A 20,122-nucleotide genomic window follows, 5' to 3' on the forward strand; every position below is an offset into this window, starting at 1 on the left:
TGTCCTCTTTTTCAAAGAGCCAGTACCCAGCCACATAGCCATAGGCAAGAGGACAGAATTAGAAGCCATTATCTGCTCTGGAAACATACATACCCTGGATTGCTAATATTTTCTTCTTTCCCTCAATCTCTGTGGACTGCAGGCTCAATGAGTCATACAGGCACTCGTGTCTGAATATCTTGTGGATACCCTGTCACAAGTTATTGTGTATTGCCTCCTATGCTTAAGCTGTTTAGCAAAATACTAGCATGCTTCCATGTACAATTCCTGTGCCCCCTCCTTCCCTTGGCTGTGTGAGTTGGGGGTAGAGGAAGTGATAGAAGCTGTCTAAACAGTGGGGTGGGAAGGACCTTGGCCTCTTTCTGTGTTTATAACTGGATCTATGATTCATCCTGTGAGTCACTCAGCTCCACCTTCCTCCTCCAGCTACTCCTCCCAGCAGCCCTTGCTCCTGGCACAAACCTATAACCAGAGCGGGGGTCTGAAAATGGAAAAATCTGACACAGCTCCTTGCCTCTCTATCCCCTTTCCATCCAGTCCATCCAGTAGACATCTGTCTGCATTTGTGCTGCAGGTGGTGAGAGTCTTCCTGTTAACCTAATGCTCAACTGCAACCCCTTTGTGCTTCTGGTTAGGTGATGACCATTCCCTCTATATTCTGCTGTTCCCATACCTCAAGATATTAAAGAAGAGAATGAGGCTTTTCGAAGGAAAGTGGTGGGGAGAAGAAAAGTAGGTCATGGGGTTTTGGCACAGCTGTTCCTAAGCTGTTCCTTACTACATACTTTATTCCAGAAGACACTGAGGTGTGTGGTGGGGTGGTGGTGGTCAGCAGTCTTTAGGACTTCTACAATCAGGCGTCTAGACCGGCTCACTAGCAAGTACATACCTGTTTGTTCCAGTCTCTGCTCATGCTAGTTCACTATTTCCACAGTTGCAGCCAACAAAGAGAACTTTGGAAGCTGAGGCTGGAAGGATGTGTGCTGTGGGGAAGGGAGTGTTGAATGTCAGGGCCCCCACCTAAGGATTGCTGCCTCTGTACAGACGCAAAAACAATAAAACAGCAGCTCATTAACACCTATTTTGTATTTCATTTCCTGTCTTCTCCGTGTTGAAACATGCTGCCCTCAAGCTGCCCTCCCTAGCATCTCTGTTCAGCGCCCTACAGCCCCATCTTTGCTTTTTAAATTCAGCAGGGAAGGAGGGGGAAATGTGATCCTGGAGCTGAAAAGAGGTTTCCAGTCCTTAGCTTTCAAAGTCCAGAACATGAATCATTCATTAGGAGATCTGGTGACTGGGTTGGAGGGGCGGAGTCATGTACCTGGGGCAGGGCTTTCCAGAGGAATAGGTGGCTGCGGGAGTGGGGAGGTGCGCTCGCCGGTCGCAAAGGCTGGTTTAGATATACCACGATCTTTTTCTGGGTTTTCTAGCTCCCGCCCCACTGCCGAGATTTACACACCAAAATACCTGTGCTATGTCTGCATCCCAGACACACCAATTTCCATCCACTCCATTCTGCCCCTGGGCCTGTCACGCTCTCCAGAAAAGGACACAAGGTTCAGTTCCCTTTATGTCCCCTTCTCAACCCGTTAGGTTGTCAGAGGGGGCTGAAAATCAACAAAATCACAAAACCCATGAATAAACGAAACCAAAATAACTGAGTTTCCTAGTGTTTCATCTCTCATTGAAAAAGTATAGAGAGCTAGCTCGTCACACCCACTAATATTCACGAACAGAAAGAGACTAAAATGTGGGTTAAGGGAACCTGGGTATCCCCCAGTTCCCCCATTCCTCCCATCTTTCTTAAGGTCCTCCATTTCCTTTCTACTTTCAAAAAAAAAAAAAAGTGCGTATTCTCCTTTAAGGGGCTGGGCATCTTGCCTGTTCTCTTAGAGTCACCGAAGTTTCCAAAGAGCCTCCCCTGTCTGGGCAGGACACACCTTTCAAATAAGACCCCCGGAACTGTGCTCCTGGTATCCGAAATGCCGCTACCGCCGCGTCCTCCCCAGCCTCTTTCTCCCCACCTCTAGGATTTAGCCTCTCCCCAAAGAGAGCAAGCATCTTTGAGGACTCCCACCCTTAGCTGCTCTACTCCCGGATGGAGCCAGGGAAATGTGGTGGGGGGGCCGGGGCCAGAGTTTCAACATTGTCCCCCAGAAGGAGGACCCAGAGATGGGGGTAAGGAGAAGGAATGGGAGGGTACCTAACAAGAGAGCGTGAATGGGATGCTATGGAAATTAAGCGGGAAGGAAAGGATCCAGAGGAGGAGGGTGTATCTGTTTTATCAACTGTCATGGAGCTCCGTCTGCCTTTTTCAGTCTCGAGTTGTCTCATTATCCATTAACCAGCCCCTCCTTGTCTTGTCTGCCAGCCGCAGTCAGTGATCTCAATTTCCCTGAGAGGAGAGGAGAGCAGAGCAGAGCAGAGGAGGGGGGGGGGGCGAAGTGTGTGTGTGTGTGTGGGGGGGAAGAACCCGAACAAATGAACTCAATGCGGGTCTCCAAAGGCAGCTACTGGAGAAATCCCAGATTCTAAGTTTAGGGTGTCCCAGATTAACTCTCTCCCCTGCTCAGCTCTCTGGACCGAAGTCTAACCCAGGGAGCAGGATGCCGGAGCCCAGCAGTCATCAGCTTGGCAGCTGCCTGGCCTCTGGTTGTCTCCCAGGTAATAAAATGACCTCTCTAGATTCCTTTAAAAGTCTTCCTACCCCATCCTTTTTTGTTTTCACCAAAGATACTCCCTATTCCTTTCCTCAAAGTGTTTCTGAGACTCATTCTCCTGCCTCCTTCCTCAGAGCTAGTGGAAGGCCTGGACATTGTTCATTCTGCTTTCTCACCCCGGCTACCACTTTTCTTATTAACTATCCAAAGACCAGTGAGTGTATATGTGCCACGTTCTACGCAGGGTTTTAGAGGTTAAAAAAAAAAAAAAGTCTATTCTTTTACTTCAATTTTACATTCTAAGGATAGACAAGTAGCCACATAGAAGTGTGGGGCAGCATTGGGGATAGTTAGACCTTTGCTTCTCTTTCTCCCTTTTAGGGGAGCATATCCTAGCATGGGCACCAGGACGAAGGAAAGGGCCAGGACTAGACCTGCCTGGAACTCTGATCTGCACTAACTTTAGGGTAACCTTCCAGCCTTGTGGATGGCAGCGAAATCAGGTGAGGTGGTTAGTGTAATAGAAAAGACGGAAGCTGGGTGCGGTGTCCCAGCAGTTGGGGGTGGGGGGTGGGGCGTTGAGATGGAAGACCATGAGAGAGTTCCAGGCTAACCTAGGCTACATAGCAATGCTCTGTTTTTCTTGTGAATGTATCAGTAAATGGTAGAATTATTTCTATGGAAGCTGCCTTCTACGGGGGAGGGGCAGAGGCAGCAAGGCAAGACAGGGATGGCTGTCATATCTGTAGCATCAGTCTTGTGCTTCCTTTAGGATACTCCTCTGAGTAGTGAACATGATTTTGCCCTGATCAACATTGGGCGATTAGAGGCTGGTAAGTTTGAGGGTTTGGTAAACGGGGCATTTGAGTCCTTACCTTCTGTTCTCAGAAGACTGAGGGCTGGGGCAGGGTGGAGTGGAGGAAATGCTCCCAGAGAGATCCCATGGTCACTCTACGCTAACTCTCGACTTCAGTGAGCGGCTTGTCAAGAGTGCAGCTTCTCCGTCCTGGGTCTCAGCTTAAGTTCATTCCGGAAGAGCTTCTGCTTCATGGCCGGGACTTCCGGCTGCTTCGAGTTGGTTTTGAGGCTGGAGGGCTGGCACCTCAGGCCTTCCAGGTAAGAACCCTTTACCTAGAAAAACCCTTCTCACCTAGAAACCTCAGGGCACCCTCCATGCGCCAGGGTCTCTCACCATTTCTCATGCCACTCCACTTAAGGAGAAGAGTGACAGTCTCATGAGGGGGAGCAGCCTGAACTCTATAGTCTGGCTCTGTCAGTTCTGAGCAGCAGTTAACTATGGGTTTTTACCTCTGCAAAATGGGGAGAGTTGGATAATAGTCCTAATTAATTCCCAACTTAATATTCTATGAGTCTGTGGTTTTAGATTTGTTCCTCTGGCCACAGCACCTACCACTTGTGGAGTTCCCCTTCTCTAGCATCCGTTTTAGCTGCTCTTCAATATTGGTGGTAAAGGCAGTAAGTAGAGAAACACGTGCTCTATTCAACCTTTTTACATCTTCAGTCTGAGGCTAAAGGATAGGATATGCTCTCCTCCCCAGGTAACCATGGCCATCATTCAAGCCAGAGCTCAGAGCAGTCAAGTCCAGCAGTATAGAGGAATAACCTTGAGCAAAGTTGGTAAGCGACGATGCTTTAGGTCAAGGAAATGGGAAGCAAGTCTGAAATGGAAGGGGCTAGTTAGACAAGAATATTTCTTCTTACTCTGTTTCTCACTCTTTTTCCAGGCAAGGTTTCTGGCTCTAGAAAGCCACCCATTCCTCTCTTGGAGACTTTAGAAGACTGGGAAACAGAGTGCAAGAAGCAAGGGGCCAGAGGCTGGAGGGTTAGCACGGTCAATGAGAGGTTCGATGTAGCTACCAGGTGATGGCTCAATCTGCCCTTCTCCTGCAGCTCTCCCAATCTTCCCAGAGGTCCTTGATCCTCCAAGCCAGTTCTTCCCATAAACTCCAGACTCTGACACCGCTGGTTTCAAAACCCGAGATCTCTTGGAATGGTCTTTCCAAAGTAACGTCCTTGTTAGAACTGCTTTCTTAGCACAGGTCACTGAAAGGCTGTGACTTCACTCTTCATTTTGCAGTCTTTCAGGTTACTTCTGGGTCCCTAATCGAATTCTGGACAGTGAAGTCAGAAGAGCATTTGCACATTTCCATCAGGGCCGTGGACCGGTCAGTCTGAAACTAGAGGGTCAGGGGACAAGGGATGGAAGGGCTTGCTGTGAGGTCATCGTGGGGGCAAAGGTAGCTTAAATGTAGTTCCTTCACAATGACCTTCTTCTCGCTCATCTGAAGCGCCTGTCCTGGCACCACCCGGGAGGCAGTGACCTTCTTCGATGTGGAGGCTTCTATATAGCAAGTGACCCTAACAAAGAAGATATCAGGTGAGGGGGTCTTGATGAGACCCAAGGGCTAGGTATTCCGAGAAGACCCCTTTCCTTCATTCCCAACTTCCTTTCTCCCCTCCAGAGCAGTGGAGTCGATGCTACAGGCTGGGCATTCTGATGTTGTCTTGGTAGACACCATGGATGAGATGCCTAGTCTTGCCGATGTCCAACTTGCCCACTTGAAACTGAGGGCCCTTTGCCTGCCAGGTGAGAATAACCTTTGAACCCTCAACCCTAACCTGGTTTACTATTTTACATATTATAGATCCTTTAGCCCACTGATCTTTCATTTTTCTATCCCATCTTCATTGCCTACAGACTTACCAATAACCTGTTTTCCCACAAATGTTTTTTTTTTGTTTTTAATTTATTTTGAAATAGTCTCTATGTCTCTCTGTGTAGTGACCTGGAGCTCACTGTGTTATCAGGCTGACCTCAAATTCTCAGATCTACCTGCCTCCCTCCCATCTGGGATTAAAGGCATGCACTACCACACCCGGATCCCTAACATTAAAAATAAAACTTTATTGGCTGAATATGGGTATGGTGGCACATACCTGTAGTCAGAGCATTTGGGTAGTAAAATCAAGAGGATTGCTATGAGTTAAGGGCCAGCCTGGGCTATATACACAAGACCCTATCTCAAAACAAAAAATGAAAATAAAAAGTTTTATGAAATTCACTTTACCCATCTTAAGTGTACAATGAATTTTATTTATAATATTGTATACCCATAAAAGCCTTTTTAAAATGTGCAGGATCAAATCTAAGGCCTTCATTCATAATTCATACCCAGTCTTAGGAAACTGTTACTATACTTTTTTTTTAATTAAGTAGGATGGGTTTTTGTTTGTAAATTGTTTTTTTATTTATTTTATTTATTTTTTTCAAAATGGGGTTTCTCTTTGTAGCCCTGGCTGTCATGGAACTCACTATGTAGACCAGGCTAGCCTCAAACTCAGAGATTCACCTGCTTCTGCCTCTTGAGTGCACCATATATTTTATAATTTATTTTATATTTAATCATGTGTATGTGTGTGTGTATGTGCCATGTATTTGGGGGCGCCTGTGAAGGCTAATGGTGTTGGATTGCCTGAGCCTGGGAGCTGGAGTTACAGGTAGCTGTGATACACTGTCAGGGTTCTGAGAAACAAAGAGCTCATCTGGAAGAGCAATGTGCAGTCTTAATCACCAGGCCATCTCCTCAGCCCCCACTACCAAACCATTTTATTTTATTCTGTTTTTGTTTTGTGAGCCAGGGTTTCTCTGTGCAGCTTTGACTGTTCCTAGTACTCACTCTGTAGACCAGGATGGCTTTGAATTCAGGGATCTTCCTGCCTTAGCCTCCCACATGCTGGGATTAAAGGTATATACCACCACTGCCCAGCTCTGGTTTTTTTTTGTTTGTTTGTTTTTTCGTTTTGTTTTTTGAGACAGAGTCTTACTGTATAGGTCTGGTTGTCCTGGAACTTACTATATAGACCAGGCTGTTCTCGAATTCAAAGGTATGTCTTCCTCTGCCTCTGAGTGCTGAGATTAAAGGCACGCATCACACACATCTTAACCAGACTTTTTTATTTTTTTAATTTTTTATTAGGTATTTTCTTCATTTACATTTCCAGTGCTATCCCAAAAGTCCCCCATACCCTCCCACCCCACTCCTCTACCCACCCACTCCCACTTCTTGGCCCTGGTGTTCCCCTATACTGAGGCATATAAAGTTTGCAAGACCAATGGGCCTCTCTTTCCAATGATGGCTGACTAAGCCATCTTTTGATACATATGCAGCTAGAGTCAAGAGCTCCGGGGTACTGGGTAGTTCATATTGTTGTTCCGCCTATAGGGTTGCGGATCCCTTTAGCTCCTTGGGTACTTTCTCTAGCTCCTCCATTGGGGGCCCTGTGATCCATCCAATAGCTGACTGTGAGCATCCACTTCTGTGTTTGCTAGGCCCCGGCACAGTCTCACAAGAGACAGCTATATCAGGGTCCTTTCAGCAAAATCTTGCTAGTGTATGCAATGGTGTCAGCGTTTGGAGGCTGATTATGGGATGGATCCCCGGTTATGGCAGTCTCTAGATGGTCCATCCTTTCATCTCAGCTCCAAACTTTGTCTCTGTAACTCCTTCCATGAGTGTTTTGTTCCCAATTCTAAGAATTAACCAGACTTCTTATCCCATCTGTATAGCTGGTCTTTGCTACTTTGTGGATTAGTCTTTTTCCCACCCTTTATCCTCTGCCACCTCCAGTTTCAGCCCCTATCATTAGATAGGAAAGAAAGAATAAAGGAGAGAGAGAGAGAGAGAGAGAGAGAGAGAGAGAGAGAGAGAGAGATCCCCAAATCTAATTTCTTTCCTTTTATTTTTTCTTTGAGCACAACTACTAACAAACTTCAACCAACCTCCCTGAAAGACCAACCTCTAGGGGCTCTAGCATTTATATACCCTCTGAAAAGTCCCCAGAATATCAAATGTCACACAATCGCAGAAACTATCTGCAGCTGGCAAAACTATGCCTCTGCTAGAGCAGGAGACAAATCATATTCAGCTGCTGTGGACAATCTGCAGCAGCCCCCACCCCACACCTGGGATTAAAATGAAAAGACAGCTTTATATTTGTTTTTAAAGGAACCAAAATTCCAAAATTGTCACTACACATCTGGGTACAGACCTGGACCCTGGGTTCTGATCTCCTTGTCTTTCTTGTTCCCTCTGTGCTAGACTCATCTGTAGCTGAAGATAAATGGCTCTCAGCCTTGGAAGGAACACGGTGGTTAGACTATGTCAGGTATGCCTAGCCTTCTAATCATTGTTAATAATTCCTACTTCTCCAACCTTCTCTTGACTTAGGCTTTCCAATGGCCTTCCATCAATCCACCTGTTTCCCAAGACTGTTACTGTTGTTCAGGAGGAGGAGCAGGCATTTGGGAATCTGCTTCTCTTCCAATACATTACTTCCTTCTTCATCACACGCCCTTCCAGGTCTTGTCTTCGAAAGGCCAGCGACATCTCAGTATTAGTGACATCTCAGGTCCGTTCTGTAGTGCTCCAAGGTGAGTTCCTTGAGCCAGCTCCTTCCATTCCTTACCTCTGTCCTTCCTGTGATTGGATGGTGTGGAAGGGAGCTTCCTTGTGCCCCTTTAGTACTAGCATCTTCCTGTGAGTGCCAATTCATCCTTCAGAGCTACTCAGTCCCCTACTGTGACAGCTGTCCCTAGTTCCAAGCTGGTTTTAGTCCTTCTTGTTCCTTCCTCAGTGGATGGGGAAGGGGCAGGGTGAGAAGGGCACTGGGAACACTGGTTGGGAAGTGTGGCTCTGCTTTCTCTGACAATGACTGTTTCTAGAAGTTGACTCATTTGTGTTTTCTCATCACTTTTCTGTGCCCTCTCACTCCTGCCTTTCCCCACTTTCTTTTATGTGCCCCTCCCCCTTTCCCCGTGTTTCCTCTTCTCATTCCCTCCTGCCCTAGTTTCTTGGACCCCCTTCTTTGTTTCTTTGTCATCCAGAGCTTGGGGATCGTGATTTCAATGGCCTCCTCTCCTCACTCGTCCAGCTGCTTTTGGCTCCGGAAGCCCGGACATTGTTTGGTTTCCAGTCACTAGTGCAGCGAGAGTGGGTGGCAGCTGGACACCCCTTCCTGACCAGGCTTGGGGAAACTGGAGCCAGTGAGGAGGTGAGGACACCTTAGGTTTTTCTGTCTGGAGTGGGTTAACATTACTAAAGGGAAGAGGGTGAGAAAATGATAAGGCCTAGCCCACTAGACACGAACCCAGTCTGAATGGGTTGCTGGGCTGAGTGGACACTCAGGAGAGTCAGCTTTGAACCCCTACTCTACTCTCACTGCCTGTTTTAATCCCTGACCTCCTTGGTGTCCTGTTCTGGGCTCTTGTTCTCCCCTTTGTCAGGTGCTTGCAGACACCCCCATGCTTGCAGATGCCCCCATGCTTGCAGATGCCCCCATGCTTGCAGATGCCCCCATGCTTGCAGATGCCCCCATGCGACTGTTTTCTCTTCTCAGGCCCCGGTGTTTCCTCTCTTCCTCGACTGTACCTGGCAGCTCCTCCAGCAGTTTCCAGCGGAATTTGAATTCTCTGAGTTTTTTCTTCTTGCTCTTCATGATAGTATCAGGGTTCCAGACACCCTCACCTTTCTGAGAAACACTCCCTGGGAGCGCGGGAAGAAGAGTGGACAGGTCAGTGACCTCTTTTTAATTTTTTCCTGTTGAGCATTTCAAACTTTGGAACTTGGTTTTGGTTTAGGAAGCTTGAGGTTTGGGGAAGGGGTTGGGGGGTGGGTGCTCACTCTTAGGATCAGATTTTTGTTTTGTATGTGATGCCAGAAATAGGAGGTAAGGTTTATAATTTGTTCCAGGTGTGGGACAGGGACACAAACTGGTTTAACCATCCTTGTTTAAAAATTTTGAGTTTGTGCACATTTATGTGTGTGACCGTGTGCATGTCATAGTCCTGTGGAGGTCAGAGGTCAACCTCAGGCATCAGTACTCACCTTCCACCTACTGAGACAGAGTCCCTGTTGCTTGTCTGCTGCTTACTCCAGGCTAGCGGGACCAGGAGCTTCTAGGGATTCTTCTGTCACTTGCCCCCAGCATCCTGTAGTAGCACTGAAATGGCAGACCCTGAGCTATGTGTCTGGCTTTGTGTAGGTTCCAGGAAATCAAACTCAGGTCCTCAGTCTGAATGGCAAGGGCTTTTATCCACAAAACCAATCCTGAGCTCAAAGCACCCATCACCCGTTTCTTTGTTTCCTCTATTTAGTTCAACTCCTATACACAAGTTTACACCCCTGAGTACTCCCAGCCCCTAGCTGGAAGCTCTGCTAATTTACATCTGTCTGTCTGGGACTGGGATTTACGCTACAGCAAGGAACAGATATCACAGTTCCTTAATCCTGGCTACGATCCGGAGCGTTGCCCAGACAGCAGGTTCCCTAGACAGCAGGTAAGATACCTACACTTCAACTCCCTTGAGTCTCTCGGGTTCCCACTACTAGATGAGAATGACAGGATATCCGAGTCCCTCAGAGAAAGATACCGCTATCTTTTATAGCTGTCACTTGCAGCCAGCCTTCAGCAAGACAGATGTTCTAGAATAGCAGAGAATGTTCTTTTGGTGTTCATTTTGGTTCATGTCCATATATTATACGTTTCTCTAAAATCAACCTAGTAAGCCCAAAACCCTAAAGTCTGCTGAGGAGAAGGGAGGTCAGAGGGAGGGGGCCGCAGTTTGTCACTGGAACAATGAGTCAGGGGCAGCTAGGTATCCCTTCCCACTTCTCAGTTGTCTGTTGACTACTTCTCTTTTAGCAAAGCCTCATGGTTCCTGGACCCCCTAGTTCTATGTGGCTGTTCTCTAGAGGGGCCCTGACCCCCCTGAATCAGCTCTGTCCGTGGCAAGACAGCTCCTCCTTGCTGGCAGTCTCTTCTCATTGGCTCCCTCGACCTGCCAGATCCTCCGAAAGCCTAGCTGACCAGGAATGGGGGCTCCCCTCACATTGGGGAGCTTGCCCTTTACCTCCTGGGCTACTGCTGCCTGGATATCTGGGACCACAGATCAGGTTCTGGAAACGCTGTTACCTGAGGGGCAGGCCTGAGGTCCAGGTGAGAAGGGAAGACAGACTGGATGGGGGAGAATGAACTGGAAAGGCAAAGGGCTGGAGCAACTGGGGAGTAGCATTGCATTTTTCAAACGGGGTCCACTTGGGATAGGAGATGGTGGGAAAACTGCCTGTGGCTTGGAGCATGTAGAATCTAGAGCACTGTTAGAAAGGGAAAGATGGGGGCTGGAAAGATAGCTCAGCAGCTAAGAGCGCCGACTGCTCTTCCAAAGGTCCTGAGTTCAAATCCCAGCAACCACATGGTGGCTCGCAACCATCCATAACAAAAAATCTGATGCCCTCTTCTGGAGTGTCTGAAAACAGCTACAGTGTGCTTACATAATAAATAAATAGAAAGGGAAAGATCATTTAAGACTCTAGAAGTACCAAGGATCTTAGTAGAAAAATAGCTGGGTAGTTGTGGCACATACCTTTTAATCCTAGATCTCAGGAGGCAGAGGCAAGTGGATCTCTGAGTTTGAGACCAGCCTGGTCTACAGAGCTAGTTCCAGAACATACAGGGCTACACAGAGAAACCCAATTGGAAAAACAAAACAAAAAAACAGAAAAGAAAAAAAAAAAAAAAAGGAACCAGGAAGCGAGCCCTGTACCGATCCTCCTTTGTGCCTTTGTGTCGTTCTTTGCCTCTCCCCAGATGGGCTCCTCGGCTCTCACAGTCTCTGGCCTTCAGCATGAGCTCGAGAGCCTTCAGGAACTATTAAGAAAATGGACACCAAGAATATCTCCTGAGGACCACAGCAAGAAAAGAGATCCAAATACCATCCTCTCTCAGCTCCGCGGAAACTGTTAGCGTCGTTCTGAGAGGCAGGGCAGGGGTTTCTGCTCATCTTCCTGTCTGACCTTGGCATTCCAGTCTGCAGAGCTCAGAAGGCCCGTTTCTGTAGCAGATGGTGGTGCTACCAACCTAAAGGTCTCCCGATTTGTTTGATTTCTGGGGCTCTTTTCATTTCTTGTGATTTGAAAACTAAGAAACAAGACCAGTTCAGAATGTGACTGCCCCCTTTCCCAGGCAATTCTTTCCCTTTTGGATGGCCGTCAAAACTGTGACTCGAGAGGTCCTTTTCATCAGTCCCAACAATGATGTCCTAGAGGCCTCATTCACAACCTCTCTACACTACTTTGAAATCTTTTCTTAGTCTTCTGTGGGAACGAGGTGAATAAGGGAGAAACCGTCTCCTCCCACTGTATATTTTCATAGCAGCGTTTCTATTTAAGGAGTTCATTAAAGCACAGTATTTCTACACACTGCCGGTATTTTCTTGTGTTGAATGAAGATCTCAGCAAAGCCGTGGGGGTGGGGGAGGGTGTGAACTGAGTAAAACACCCATATTATTGTAAGGAAATAAAGGATCCAAGTCAGGCGTGGCCTGGCAGAAATTCAGATAAAATATGGGGGAAGGGGTCCGCACACCTTTTGTGAGACATGGTCTCTACGTGTCTATTAGGCCAGCTGGAACTCTGTTTTTTGAGACAGGTTTTCTGTGTGGCCATGGCTGTCCTGGAACTCGTTCTGTAGACCTGGCTAGCCTTTAACTCAAGAGATCCATGTCTGCTCCTTAAAGCTTCGATACCAGCCCGCGACCCAACCCGGTTTCGTGTCCCAGATTTCCCAAGATAAGCGGAGATTTGACACTTAGGGGAAAACAAAATACCTCAGGCTCAAGTCTAGGCCGAGGGCGAGTCTGCACGAGCGCCGTGGACCTCACTAATAATAGGTCGCTCCAGAAGGCAGCCCTGGCCCTGCACTTAGCCTAGCACACAGCTCTGCGTCACAGAACGTACAAAGCCTGGTTTTGCACTTGAATGTGCGCTTGGGGAGCCGTGTGAGCCTCTAACAGTCTGGAAGCATCCGGGGCTTTAGTTAACGGTGTCGAGACGGTGCCCGTCCGTTCCGCCCCGTCTACTGCAGCAGCCCTAGAACGCCTTTCCCTTCCGAAAGACAAGACTCCGACCCCTAAGATGGCCGCGATCGCTTCCGGCTCCTCCCCCCGCCGCCGGCCCTGCCCAACGTGAGCCTTGGCCCGGAAGTGGAAGTAGTAACTGAGGTCAGGGGGCGGTGCTGCTGCTTAGAGACGGCGGGAGCCCCTTCGCCATGGCTGCCGGACCGATCTCCGAACGGAATCAGGGTAATTGGGAGAGAAGAGCCCAAGATAGGAGCAGGGAAGTGGAGGGAAGATTAGTGCCGGAAGCGTTCCCCCGGGGGTGGGAGACGAGATTCCCCCTGGGGTGGGAGACCGACCTCTGGGCGCCTGGCTGGCCGCGAGGCCGGGTGCAGGCCGAGGCCTGTGAGAAGCGATGCTTCTAGATCAGCCCCCTCCACCAAGAAGACAAAAGCCTCCCGGGAGTACAGGACCAGCAAGAATGCCAAATTAGACGTAGCAGATTTTCTAGACGACGGTGGCAGTGGGAATTTCAGGGCTTTAGGCGACGGTTTTTTTGTTTTTGTCTTCTTTTTCACTGCCGACTCTCTCCTCATCGCCTGCTTCTTCCCTTTAGATGCCACGGTGTACGTGGGCGGTCTGGACGAGAAAGTGAGTGAGCCGCTGCTGTGGGAGCTCTTTCTCCAGGCAGGGCCAGTGGTCAACACCCACATGCCAAAGGACAGAGTCACTGGCCAGCACCAGGGTGAGTAGGGTACGGAGCAGGAATCAGCCCTGGAGAGGGTTAACCGGCCCCGAAGAGGCTCAGCGCTAGTCACAGCTCCTTTGGAATGAGCAACCTAAAGATTGCTTTCCCCTTCAGCTTCAGTTTCCAGTTTCTGGAATATTTTCTCTTAGCTCTAGTTACTGGAACCATTCTCAATAGAAGTAAAAGTATTCCTCTATCATGTTCTTTTGTTTTATTTTGTTTTCGAGACAGAAGTTCTCTGTGTAGTCCTGGCCGTCCTAGATCTTGCTCTGTAGACCAGGCTGGTCAGATCTCTGAGCTCCACCTGCCTCTGCCCCGCACGTGCACGTGCTGCCGCCCAGCTATTATCTGCTGTGTTCTTTGTGTTTGGAGGCTGGGGAGTTAATGTTTCATTTTGAGTCTCTTCCCCTGAGTGATTTTTTTTTCCATTGATTCCCCAGGCTATGGCTTTGTTGAATTCCTGAGCGAGGAAGATGCCGACTATGCCATTAAGATTATGAACATGATCAAACTCTATGGAAAGCCAATACGGGTGAACAAGGCCTCAGCTCACAACAAAAACCTGGATGTGGGAGCCAACATTTTCATCGGAAATCTGGACCCAGAAATTGATGAAAAGCTGCTTTACGATACTTTCAGCGCCTTTGGAGTCATCCTACAGACCCCCAAGATCATGCGGGACCCTGACACAGGCAACTCCAAGGGCTACGCCTTCATTAATTTTGCTTCCTTCGATGCTTCGGATGCAGCAATTGAGGCCATGAATGGGCAGTACCTGTGTAACCGTCCTATCACTGTGTCTTATGCCTTCAAGAAGGACTCTAAGGGTGAACGCCATGGCTCAGCAGCTGAACGACTCCTGGCAGCCCAGAACCCGCTGTCCCAGGCTGACCGCCCTCACCAGCTGTTTGCCGATGCGCCCCCTCCGCCCTCTGCCCCCAATCCCGTGGTTTCATCCCTGGGTTCTGGGCTTCCTCCACCAGGTACAGCTTGGAGTTCAGACTGTGCCAGTGAGGCCCTTGGGAGGGAGGCTCAGGAGGCAGAAGCAGCCCTGGTAGAATAAGCTGCTAAGTTGGTGGGCAGTGAGGCAGGAGTGAGTCGTGCTGGTGGAAGGGAAGAAGTTGGCGGATGGATTTCGGAGTGAAGCTGGAGGGAAGCCTGCAGGGGGGAGGCTGGAGCTCTGCAAGACATTAACTGTCTTCCATTTCTTACACAGGCATGCCGCCTCCTGGCTCTTTCCCACCTCCAGTGCCACCTCCTGGGGCCCTCCCTCCTGGGATTACCCCAGCCATGCCCCCACCACCTATGCCACCTGGGGCTGGAGGACATGGTCCTCCAGCAGCAGGGACTCCAGGGGCTGGACATCCTGGTCACGGACATTCACATCCTCACCCATTCCCACCAGGTGGGATGCCCCATCCAGGTAAGGGCTCTGTGCTGGAAGGAGCTGAGCTTGTGAGAGGGGCTTTCTTACTGCCTCTCCTGGTAGTCTTTGTCTTGGATGAAAATAGTCCAAAGTCCTCCTTCAGAAACAAACAGTACTTTGTACGTGTTGGTGCTCCTGTTTTATTTCCAGTTCTTATATTTTCTAAAGGATAGCTTGTACTTGGCAAAACTCTCAACCTCTCCTCTGCTTCCACAGTTGCCAAATCTAGAAGACATATCTGCTTTGGCTTTTTGAAACGGGTTCTCTGTGTAGCTCTGGCAGTGTCAAACTCAGAGATCCTCTTGCCTCTGCCTCCCAAGTGCTGGGATTAAAGGCATACATATTTCTAATGTCAACCATAGCAACCTGGATCAGCTCCCTTTTTTTATGTTTGTGTGGATTTTTTGCTTGGTTCTCTTTTCTTTGTTTATCTGTAGTGTTAAATGTGAAGGTTCTAATTTATCCTTGGTCTCTGGTCTTAGGTTCTTGGCAGACTAGAAAAGGCCACTGCTCAACCCACACTTAACATTCCTCTTTCTGACACTATCTTCAGTAGTTCTCACTTGTAGGAGCCCAGTTTACAGCTCTGCAGCTTTGTCTGTTTTCTCAGCTCTGCAGCTTTGTCTGTTCTGTCCTCCACTTTGCAGAGCAAGTCTAGCTTATGTTTTTGTCATTGGTCACAAGCCAGTGCTCTAGACTGCACTCACTTCCTGTCACTGATTCAGGTTCTCATCTACTTTCACTGAGTAACTTTTCCAGGGTATTCAGACATTTTCTTCCTATGTAGCCCTGGCTGTCCTGGAACTCACTCTGTAGACCAGGCTGGCCTCAAACTCAGAAATCCGCCTGCCTCTGCCTCGAGTGCTGAGATTAAAGGCATGTGCCACCACGCCCAGTCAGACATTTCCTTAAAATTGTTCTGTTGCCTTTACTTACAGAAGAAAACCTGGTCTCACTGTCGGCTCAGTGTTTAGGTCCTCTTGGTTGGCCGAACTTACAGGCATTGTCATGTTTACTGTTTGGTGTTCACACATGCCAAACTTTCTTCTTGGAGCAGTTGACGTCCACTCTCTTGTTAAGGACTCGTTTTTGAATACAGTGTAGCCCTGGCTAGCCTGGAACTCTGTAGACTAGGCTAGCTAACATACACAGATCCACATACTTCTGCCTCCCTAGTGCTGGGATTAAAAGTGGGCACTCCATGGCAGGCTACAATTTTCTTTTCTTTTTTTATAATTTAGCGGGTTTTTTAAATTTTGTTTTGTTTTGTTGAAAGTCTCCTGTGCCCCAGACTGGTTTCAACTTGCTAGGTATGTAGTTAGCTACTACTAATCTTTCTGCCTCTACCTTTAGTGTTCTGGGCAATTCAGATATGTGCTACCAGGCCTGATCTTCCTAAGGAGTTCTTACTGAATTAAGTCTTAGAATTAAGTCTTAGCACAGGCATATATCTTCCAAGTCCTGTCCTACAAAGCAAAAATTCTGCTTGTTTTATCCTTGGCTGTCACCATCTCTATGTTTAAGTCAGAGAAGGAAAATGAATGCACATTTCATTGTCTTTTTTCTTCACATCAAGAGAAAAGATATTTCTGATGTGCTAAATAAACCTGGGGGAATATTAGCAGCATGGCTACTTTAGCCAGTGCTGTCAGTCACCTTCAGACAGAGATGGACTGAGTGCGTAGCACTGGCTGGGCTTTACCATAAGAAGGGCTAAGAGTGGTGTCACTGTGTTTGAGTCATCATTGTGGTCTCTTCTGTTTTCTTTGCCCTGGTTTCCTTTTTGTCACTGTCTCCTTGTGTGGTTTATCTCCATAGGGATGTCCCAGATGCAGCTGGCCCACCATGGCCCCCATGGCCTAGGACACCCCCATGCTGGGCCTCCCGGCTCTGGGGGGCAGCCACCACCTCGGCCACCTCCTGGAATGCCTCATCCTGGACCTCCTCCAATGGGCATGCCCCCCCGGGGGCCTCCTTTTGGATCTCCCATGGGTGAGTGGGTGCTAGTCCATTTCTTATCTTGCCTGTGTGCAGCTTTCTTTGCCCCTTGCCCTGTCTGGTGCCCTTTCTTTGACTTCCCACATTCCTGTTCTCATCCCTACTGATCTCCACATTTCCTCTTTTCATTTCTGTTAACTCTTTTTCTTCCTGCAGGTCACCCAGGTCCCATGCCTCCACACGGCATGCGTGGGCCTCCTCCATTGATGCCCCCTCATGGATACACAGGTCCTCCAAGACCCCCTCCCTATGGCTACCAGCGGGGGCCCCTCCCACCACCCAGACCCACTCCACGGCCCCCAGTTCCACCTCGTGGTCCGCTTCGGGGCCCACTTCCTCAGTAAATTGCCATCCTTTGTCTCCTTTTATCCTCCCTGTATCTTCATTTCTTGGACCAATCAGAGATGCTGTAGCTTGTCAAGGCTAATGTACTGACCCTTCTCAGTAACTCTGTCCCCATTCCAATGTCATGTTTTCCACTGGGGATTTTTCTTCATTTTTATTTTAAAATGTTGGTCCTAATTTCTTTACATGTGTATAGAAAAATAAAACTATGCTTCTTGTTTGTTCTCTGGTGAAGTAACTTTTAGGAGAAGTCGGGGTTTGTGGGAGGAACAGTATGAAAAAGAGACGGTGTTTACATTGTAAGGATTTATCTATCTTGCGTGTACTTGGAATAGAGCTTATCTTGTTATAGTATGGGGCATTAGCAACAGAAATAAAATGTCTGGTGATTTGCTAGCAAAGAGTGATGGGCACAAGGGCATCCATTGTAGCACTATCTGGAATTTGGCTTGGAAGTGTCTTTGATTGAGAGGGGCTGGTATGATGCACTGGTAAGTCCACACATTAGAGCTTTACAGCTTTGCAACAACCAAGGAGCTGGGAGAACAGCTCAACAGCAGTGCATTCTGGGTACTTGCTCTGCTTTCCTTCCTTGACACCAGAGGGGAAAGATGATACATTCTTGTGAAAGATTGTGCTGGTCATAGTGAATGAAATAGGTACTGTGTGTGTATCCACCCATATATATGATTGGCTACCTTATCTAGGGGTAGTGCATATGTGTGTATGTGCTTGCTTATATTTGAAAAATAGATGACCATGGAGGAAAGCCTTGTGCCATTTTATATTTTGAGCTGGTTTTTGTAACCCTGGCTCTACTGGAATTCACTAGGTAGACCAGGCTGGCCATGAACTCAGCTCTGCCTCTGCTGGGGTTGAAGACATGTGCACCATGCTCAGAGGAAGCTTCAGCTCCTGAGTGTTATTGACATGGCTTTCATCCGGAGCCATGGGAATGTCTTAAGTAATTGCTAGACAGGGTGAGTGAGGAAAGCAGATGTTCAGTGAATGACGCTTAGATCTTAGTCCTAATTGCATTCACATTCTCCATTCTTCCACTCTAAAATTTATGGTTCCTGCAAAGGCTTTGCTGGTGACCAGGATGAACACAGCAAGTATTAAACTGTCAGAACGTCTAACTTGGTCCGAATGTTCATTCTTCAGAAAATAGTGATGTCTGTAGTTTTTTGGTCGGAAGATGGTCTTACTAGTCAGCCATGGTGGTGCATGCCTTTGACCCAGGCAGAGGCAGAGGCAGGTGGGTCTCTTGAGTTCAAGACCAGTCTGGCCTACATAGTTCCTAGGACAAGGCAGAGTTAAGAAGATGATCTAGCCTAATCCTAACCCAGAAGCCTTACCTGGTTCTCAACAGGCCTTGTCCTCCTGCCTGTCAATAGAATGCTGGAATTGGGAGGTTGCCATGCTCCTAGCTGGAGTTATCTTGAAAGGTGGATCTAGCACTAAGGCTGTGTGAAGGCTGGCTGAGGTCAGAGCCAGGTTGGGCTCCTGGAGGTTTTAGTGCTTTTCAGCTCTTTTACATTGGTGACCATAAAAACCCTTCAAAACAACCTTGAGGTAAGGGAGGATACTGTGGGCTCTTTGCCCAGGAATATGAGCTGCCCCAGGCATCCAGGTAGTGAAGTTGACAAAGCAGGTGGAGACAGACTTGGATTAGAGATGTAAATATGAGAGTCAACCCAACAGACAATAGCAAGGTTGTGAGGCTGGGCAAGGAAATGTGTAAGTGGAAGCTGGGAATGTCCTGAGTGTTGTGGAGCCCTGTCCAGGGGGTGGGGAGGTGATGAAGTACTTAAGTCTTCCTTCGGAATTTAAAATAAACTTCATATTTTCCCTTTTAATTTGCTTGCAGTTCTGGGGACTGAATCCCTGACCCTCTTTGTACTTTTCATTTTGATACAGGGTCTAAGATGCCCTTAAACTCATTCTGTAGCCCAGACAAGCATGGAACTTGTCTCAGCCTCCTGCTTAGCTGGGACTACAGGCTTATGCTACCCTTGGCTGATGGGAACTATATTTCTGCAAAGCTAGTAAATAGTGCAGAGTATGCAGAATCACCTGAAAGAGAAGACACAGCTTCCCGCCAGCAAGGCCTGGCTATAACCTAAAATGGGGAATAGTGTGTTTAAAAGATGTATTAAGCCTTAAGAGGGTTCATCAATGAAAGCCTAGTAAAGGGCTAGTCCCTGGGGCCCATGTGGGCAGAGCTGTTCCAAGTACCATCCTGGAAAGAGTACTCCAGCCGACAGACCGAGAGTACTTCTAGAGCATTGGCAAAGCCTCCCTGCTCGTAGAGGTGGGGCAGAGGGTTGTTGCCAGGAGAGTTTTTGGATTCATTGGCATCCTACTGGGGATGGCCAGATGCCATTAAAGATACAAGTTCTCTGACTCCCTTACGTCACTGGGTGACTTATACTGACATGGTCCTGATTTGGCTTAAGGGGGACACAAAAATCTTCAGTCTAGGTGAGAGGTAACTTTTTAGGATAAATTAGTTTCTATTATGACTTTCAGTTAATTGTGAACCTTACTGACCCCATACATTTCCAAAATTCAGCATTGGGTCCTACAAAACTTAGGCTCACATCCCTAGCATAGTAAATTCAGCATATCAAATGGCATCTGGGAAATCTCTGAGCACACAGGCTGCCAGCCTTCTGTATTCAGTGTCTCCCAGCATTCTATACCCACACTTAACCGAGCAGACTTATGCATGGTATTACAGCTAAAAAAGACGCCTTGTCCAAAACACTCCATTTTCTAGACAAGAAGCCTGTGGTTCACAGAGGCAGGGGACTTGGTCAGAACCAAAGGTGGAAACCTGGGATGTGCTTTGGTCAGCGCCCTTTCCAGATAATCCCAAGGTCTTATCTGGAGTAGACTGGTTCAGGTTGTACATCCTGGAAGCGCCTCTGGATCTGTCAGTCCAGGTTATCTGACAATAAAACAGAAAAGATTCAAGAAAAGGAGAAGCCAAGCCAGTGAGCGTACACACACACACACACACACACACA

The 20,122-nt window shown here is 48.0% G+C and overlaps 2 protein-coding genes and 1 non-coding gene across 3 annotated transcripts; all 3 read left to right on the forward strand.

The window, feature by feature from the left end:
* Positions 1–1,889: 1,889 nt before the first annotated feature.
* Positions 1,890–11,936, forward strand: Mtmr11 (myotubularin related protein 11). Its single transcript, XM_021157532.1, has 17 exons — positions 1,890–2,178; positions 2,574–2,664; positions 3,042–3,163; positions 3,433–3,493; positions 3,634–3,776; positions 4,220–4,298; positions 4,406–4,541; positions 4,759–4,846; positions 4,970–5,058; positions 5,144–5,268; positions 7,781–7,847; positions 8,042–8,112; positions 8,566–8,732; positions 9,078–9,251; positions 9,835–10,017; positions 10,383–10,676; positions 11,328–11,936. The coding sequence occupies exons 1-17, from the start codon at positions 2,113–2,115 to the stop codon at positions 11,481–11,483; spliced, it is 2,112 nt and encodes a 703-aa protein (XP_021013191.1). The 5' UTR covers positions 1,890–2,112; the 3' UTR covers positions 11,484–11,936.
* Positions 11,937–12,609: 673 nt separating this feature from the next.
* Positions 12,610–17,311, forward strand: Sf3b4 (splicing factor 3b subunit 4). The gene is made up of 6 exons (XM_021157534.2): positions 12,610–12,819; positions 13,190–13,318; positions 13,762–14,304; positions 14,538–14,744; positions 16,566–16,739; positions 16,902–17,311. Exons 1-6 carry the CDS (start codon positions 12,786–12,788, stop codon positions 17,087–17,089), a joined length of 1,275 nt encoding a protein of 424 aa, XP_021013193.1. The 5' UTR covers positions 12,610–12,785; the 3' UTR covers positions 17,090–17,311.
* Positions 16,289–16,415, forward strand: LOC115030721. The gene has a single exon (XR_003836319.1). It is a non-coding gene; the product is annotated as a small nucleolar RNA SNORA19 (small nucleolar RNA).
* Positions 17,312–20,122: the final 2,811 nt, after the last annotated feature.

This window comes from Mus caroli, chromosome 3 (assembly GCF_900094665.2).
Source record: "Mus caroli chromosome 3, CAROLI_EIJ_v1.1, whole genome shotgun sequence".
In the NCBI taxonomy this organism is placed as follows: Eukaryota; Metazoa; Chordata; class Mammalia; order Rodentia; family Muridae; genus Mus; species Mus caroli.

Coding starts and splice junctions, on each gene's coding strand:
- Mtmr11 (XM_021157532.1), top strand. CDS start 2,113: ATGTGGTGGGGGGGCCGGGGCCAGAGTTTCAACATTGTCCCCCAGAAG. Junction 9,252..9,834: donor GCGGGAAGAAGAGTGGACAG/GTCAGTGACCTC, acceptor TCCTCTATTTAG/TTCAACTCCTATACACAAGT. Junction 10,018..10,382: donor GCAGGTTCCCTAGACAGCAG/GTAAGATACCTA, acceptor CTTCTCTTTTAG/CAAAGCCTCATGGTTCCTGG.
- Sf3b4 (XM_021157534.2), top strand. CDS start 12,786: ATGGCTGCCGGACCGATCTCCGAACGGAATCAGG. Junction 12,820..13,189: donor GATCTCCGAACGGAATCAGG/GTAATTGGGAGA, acceptor TCTTCCCTTTAG/ATGCCACGGTGTACGTGGGC. Junction 14,745..16,565: donor AGGTGGGATGCCCCATCCAG/GTAAGGGCTCTG, acceptor TTATCTCCATAG/GGATGTCCCAGATGCAGCTG.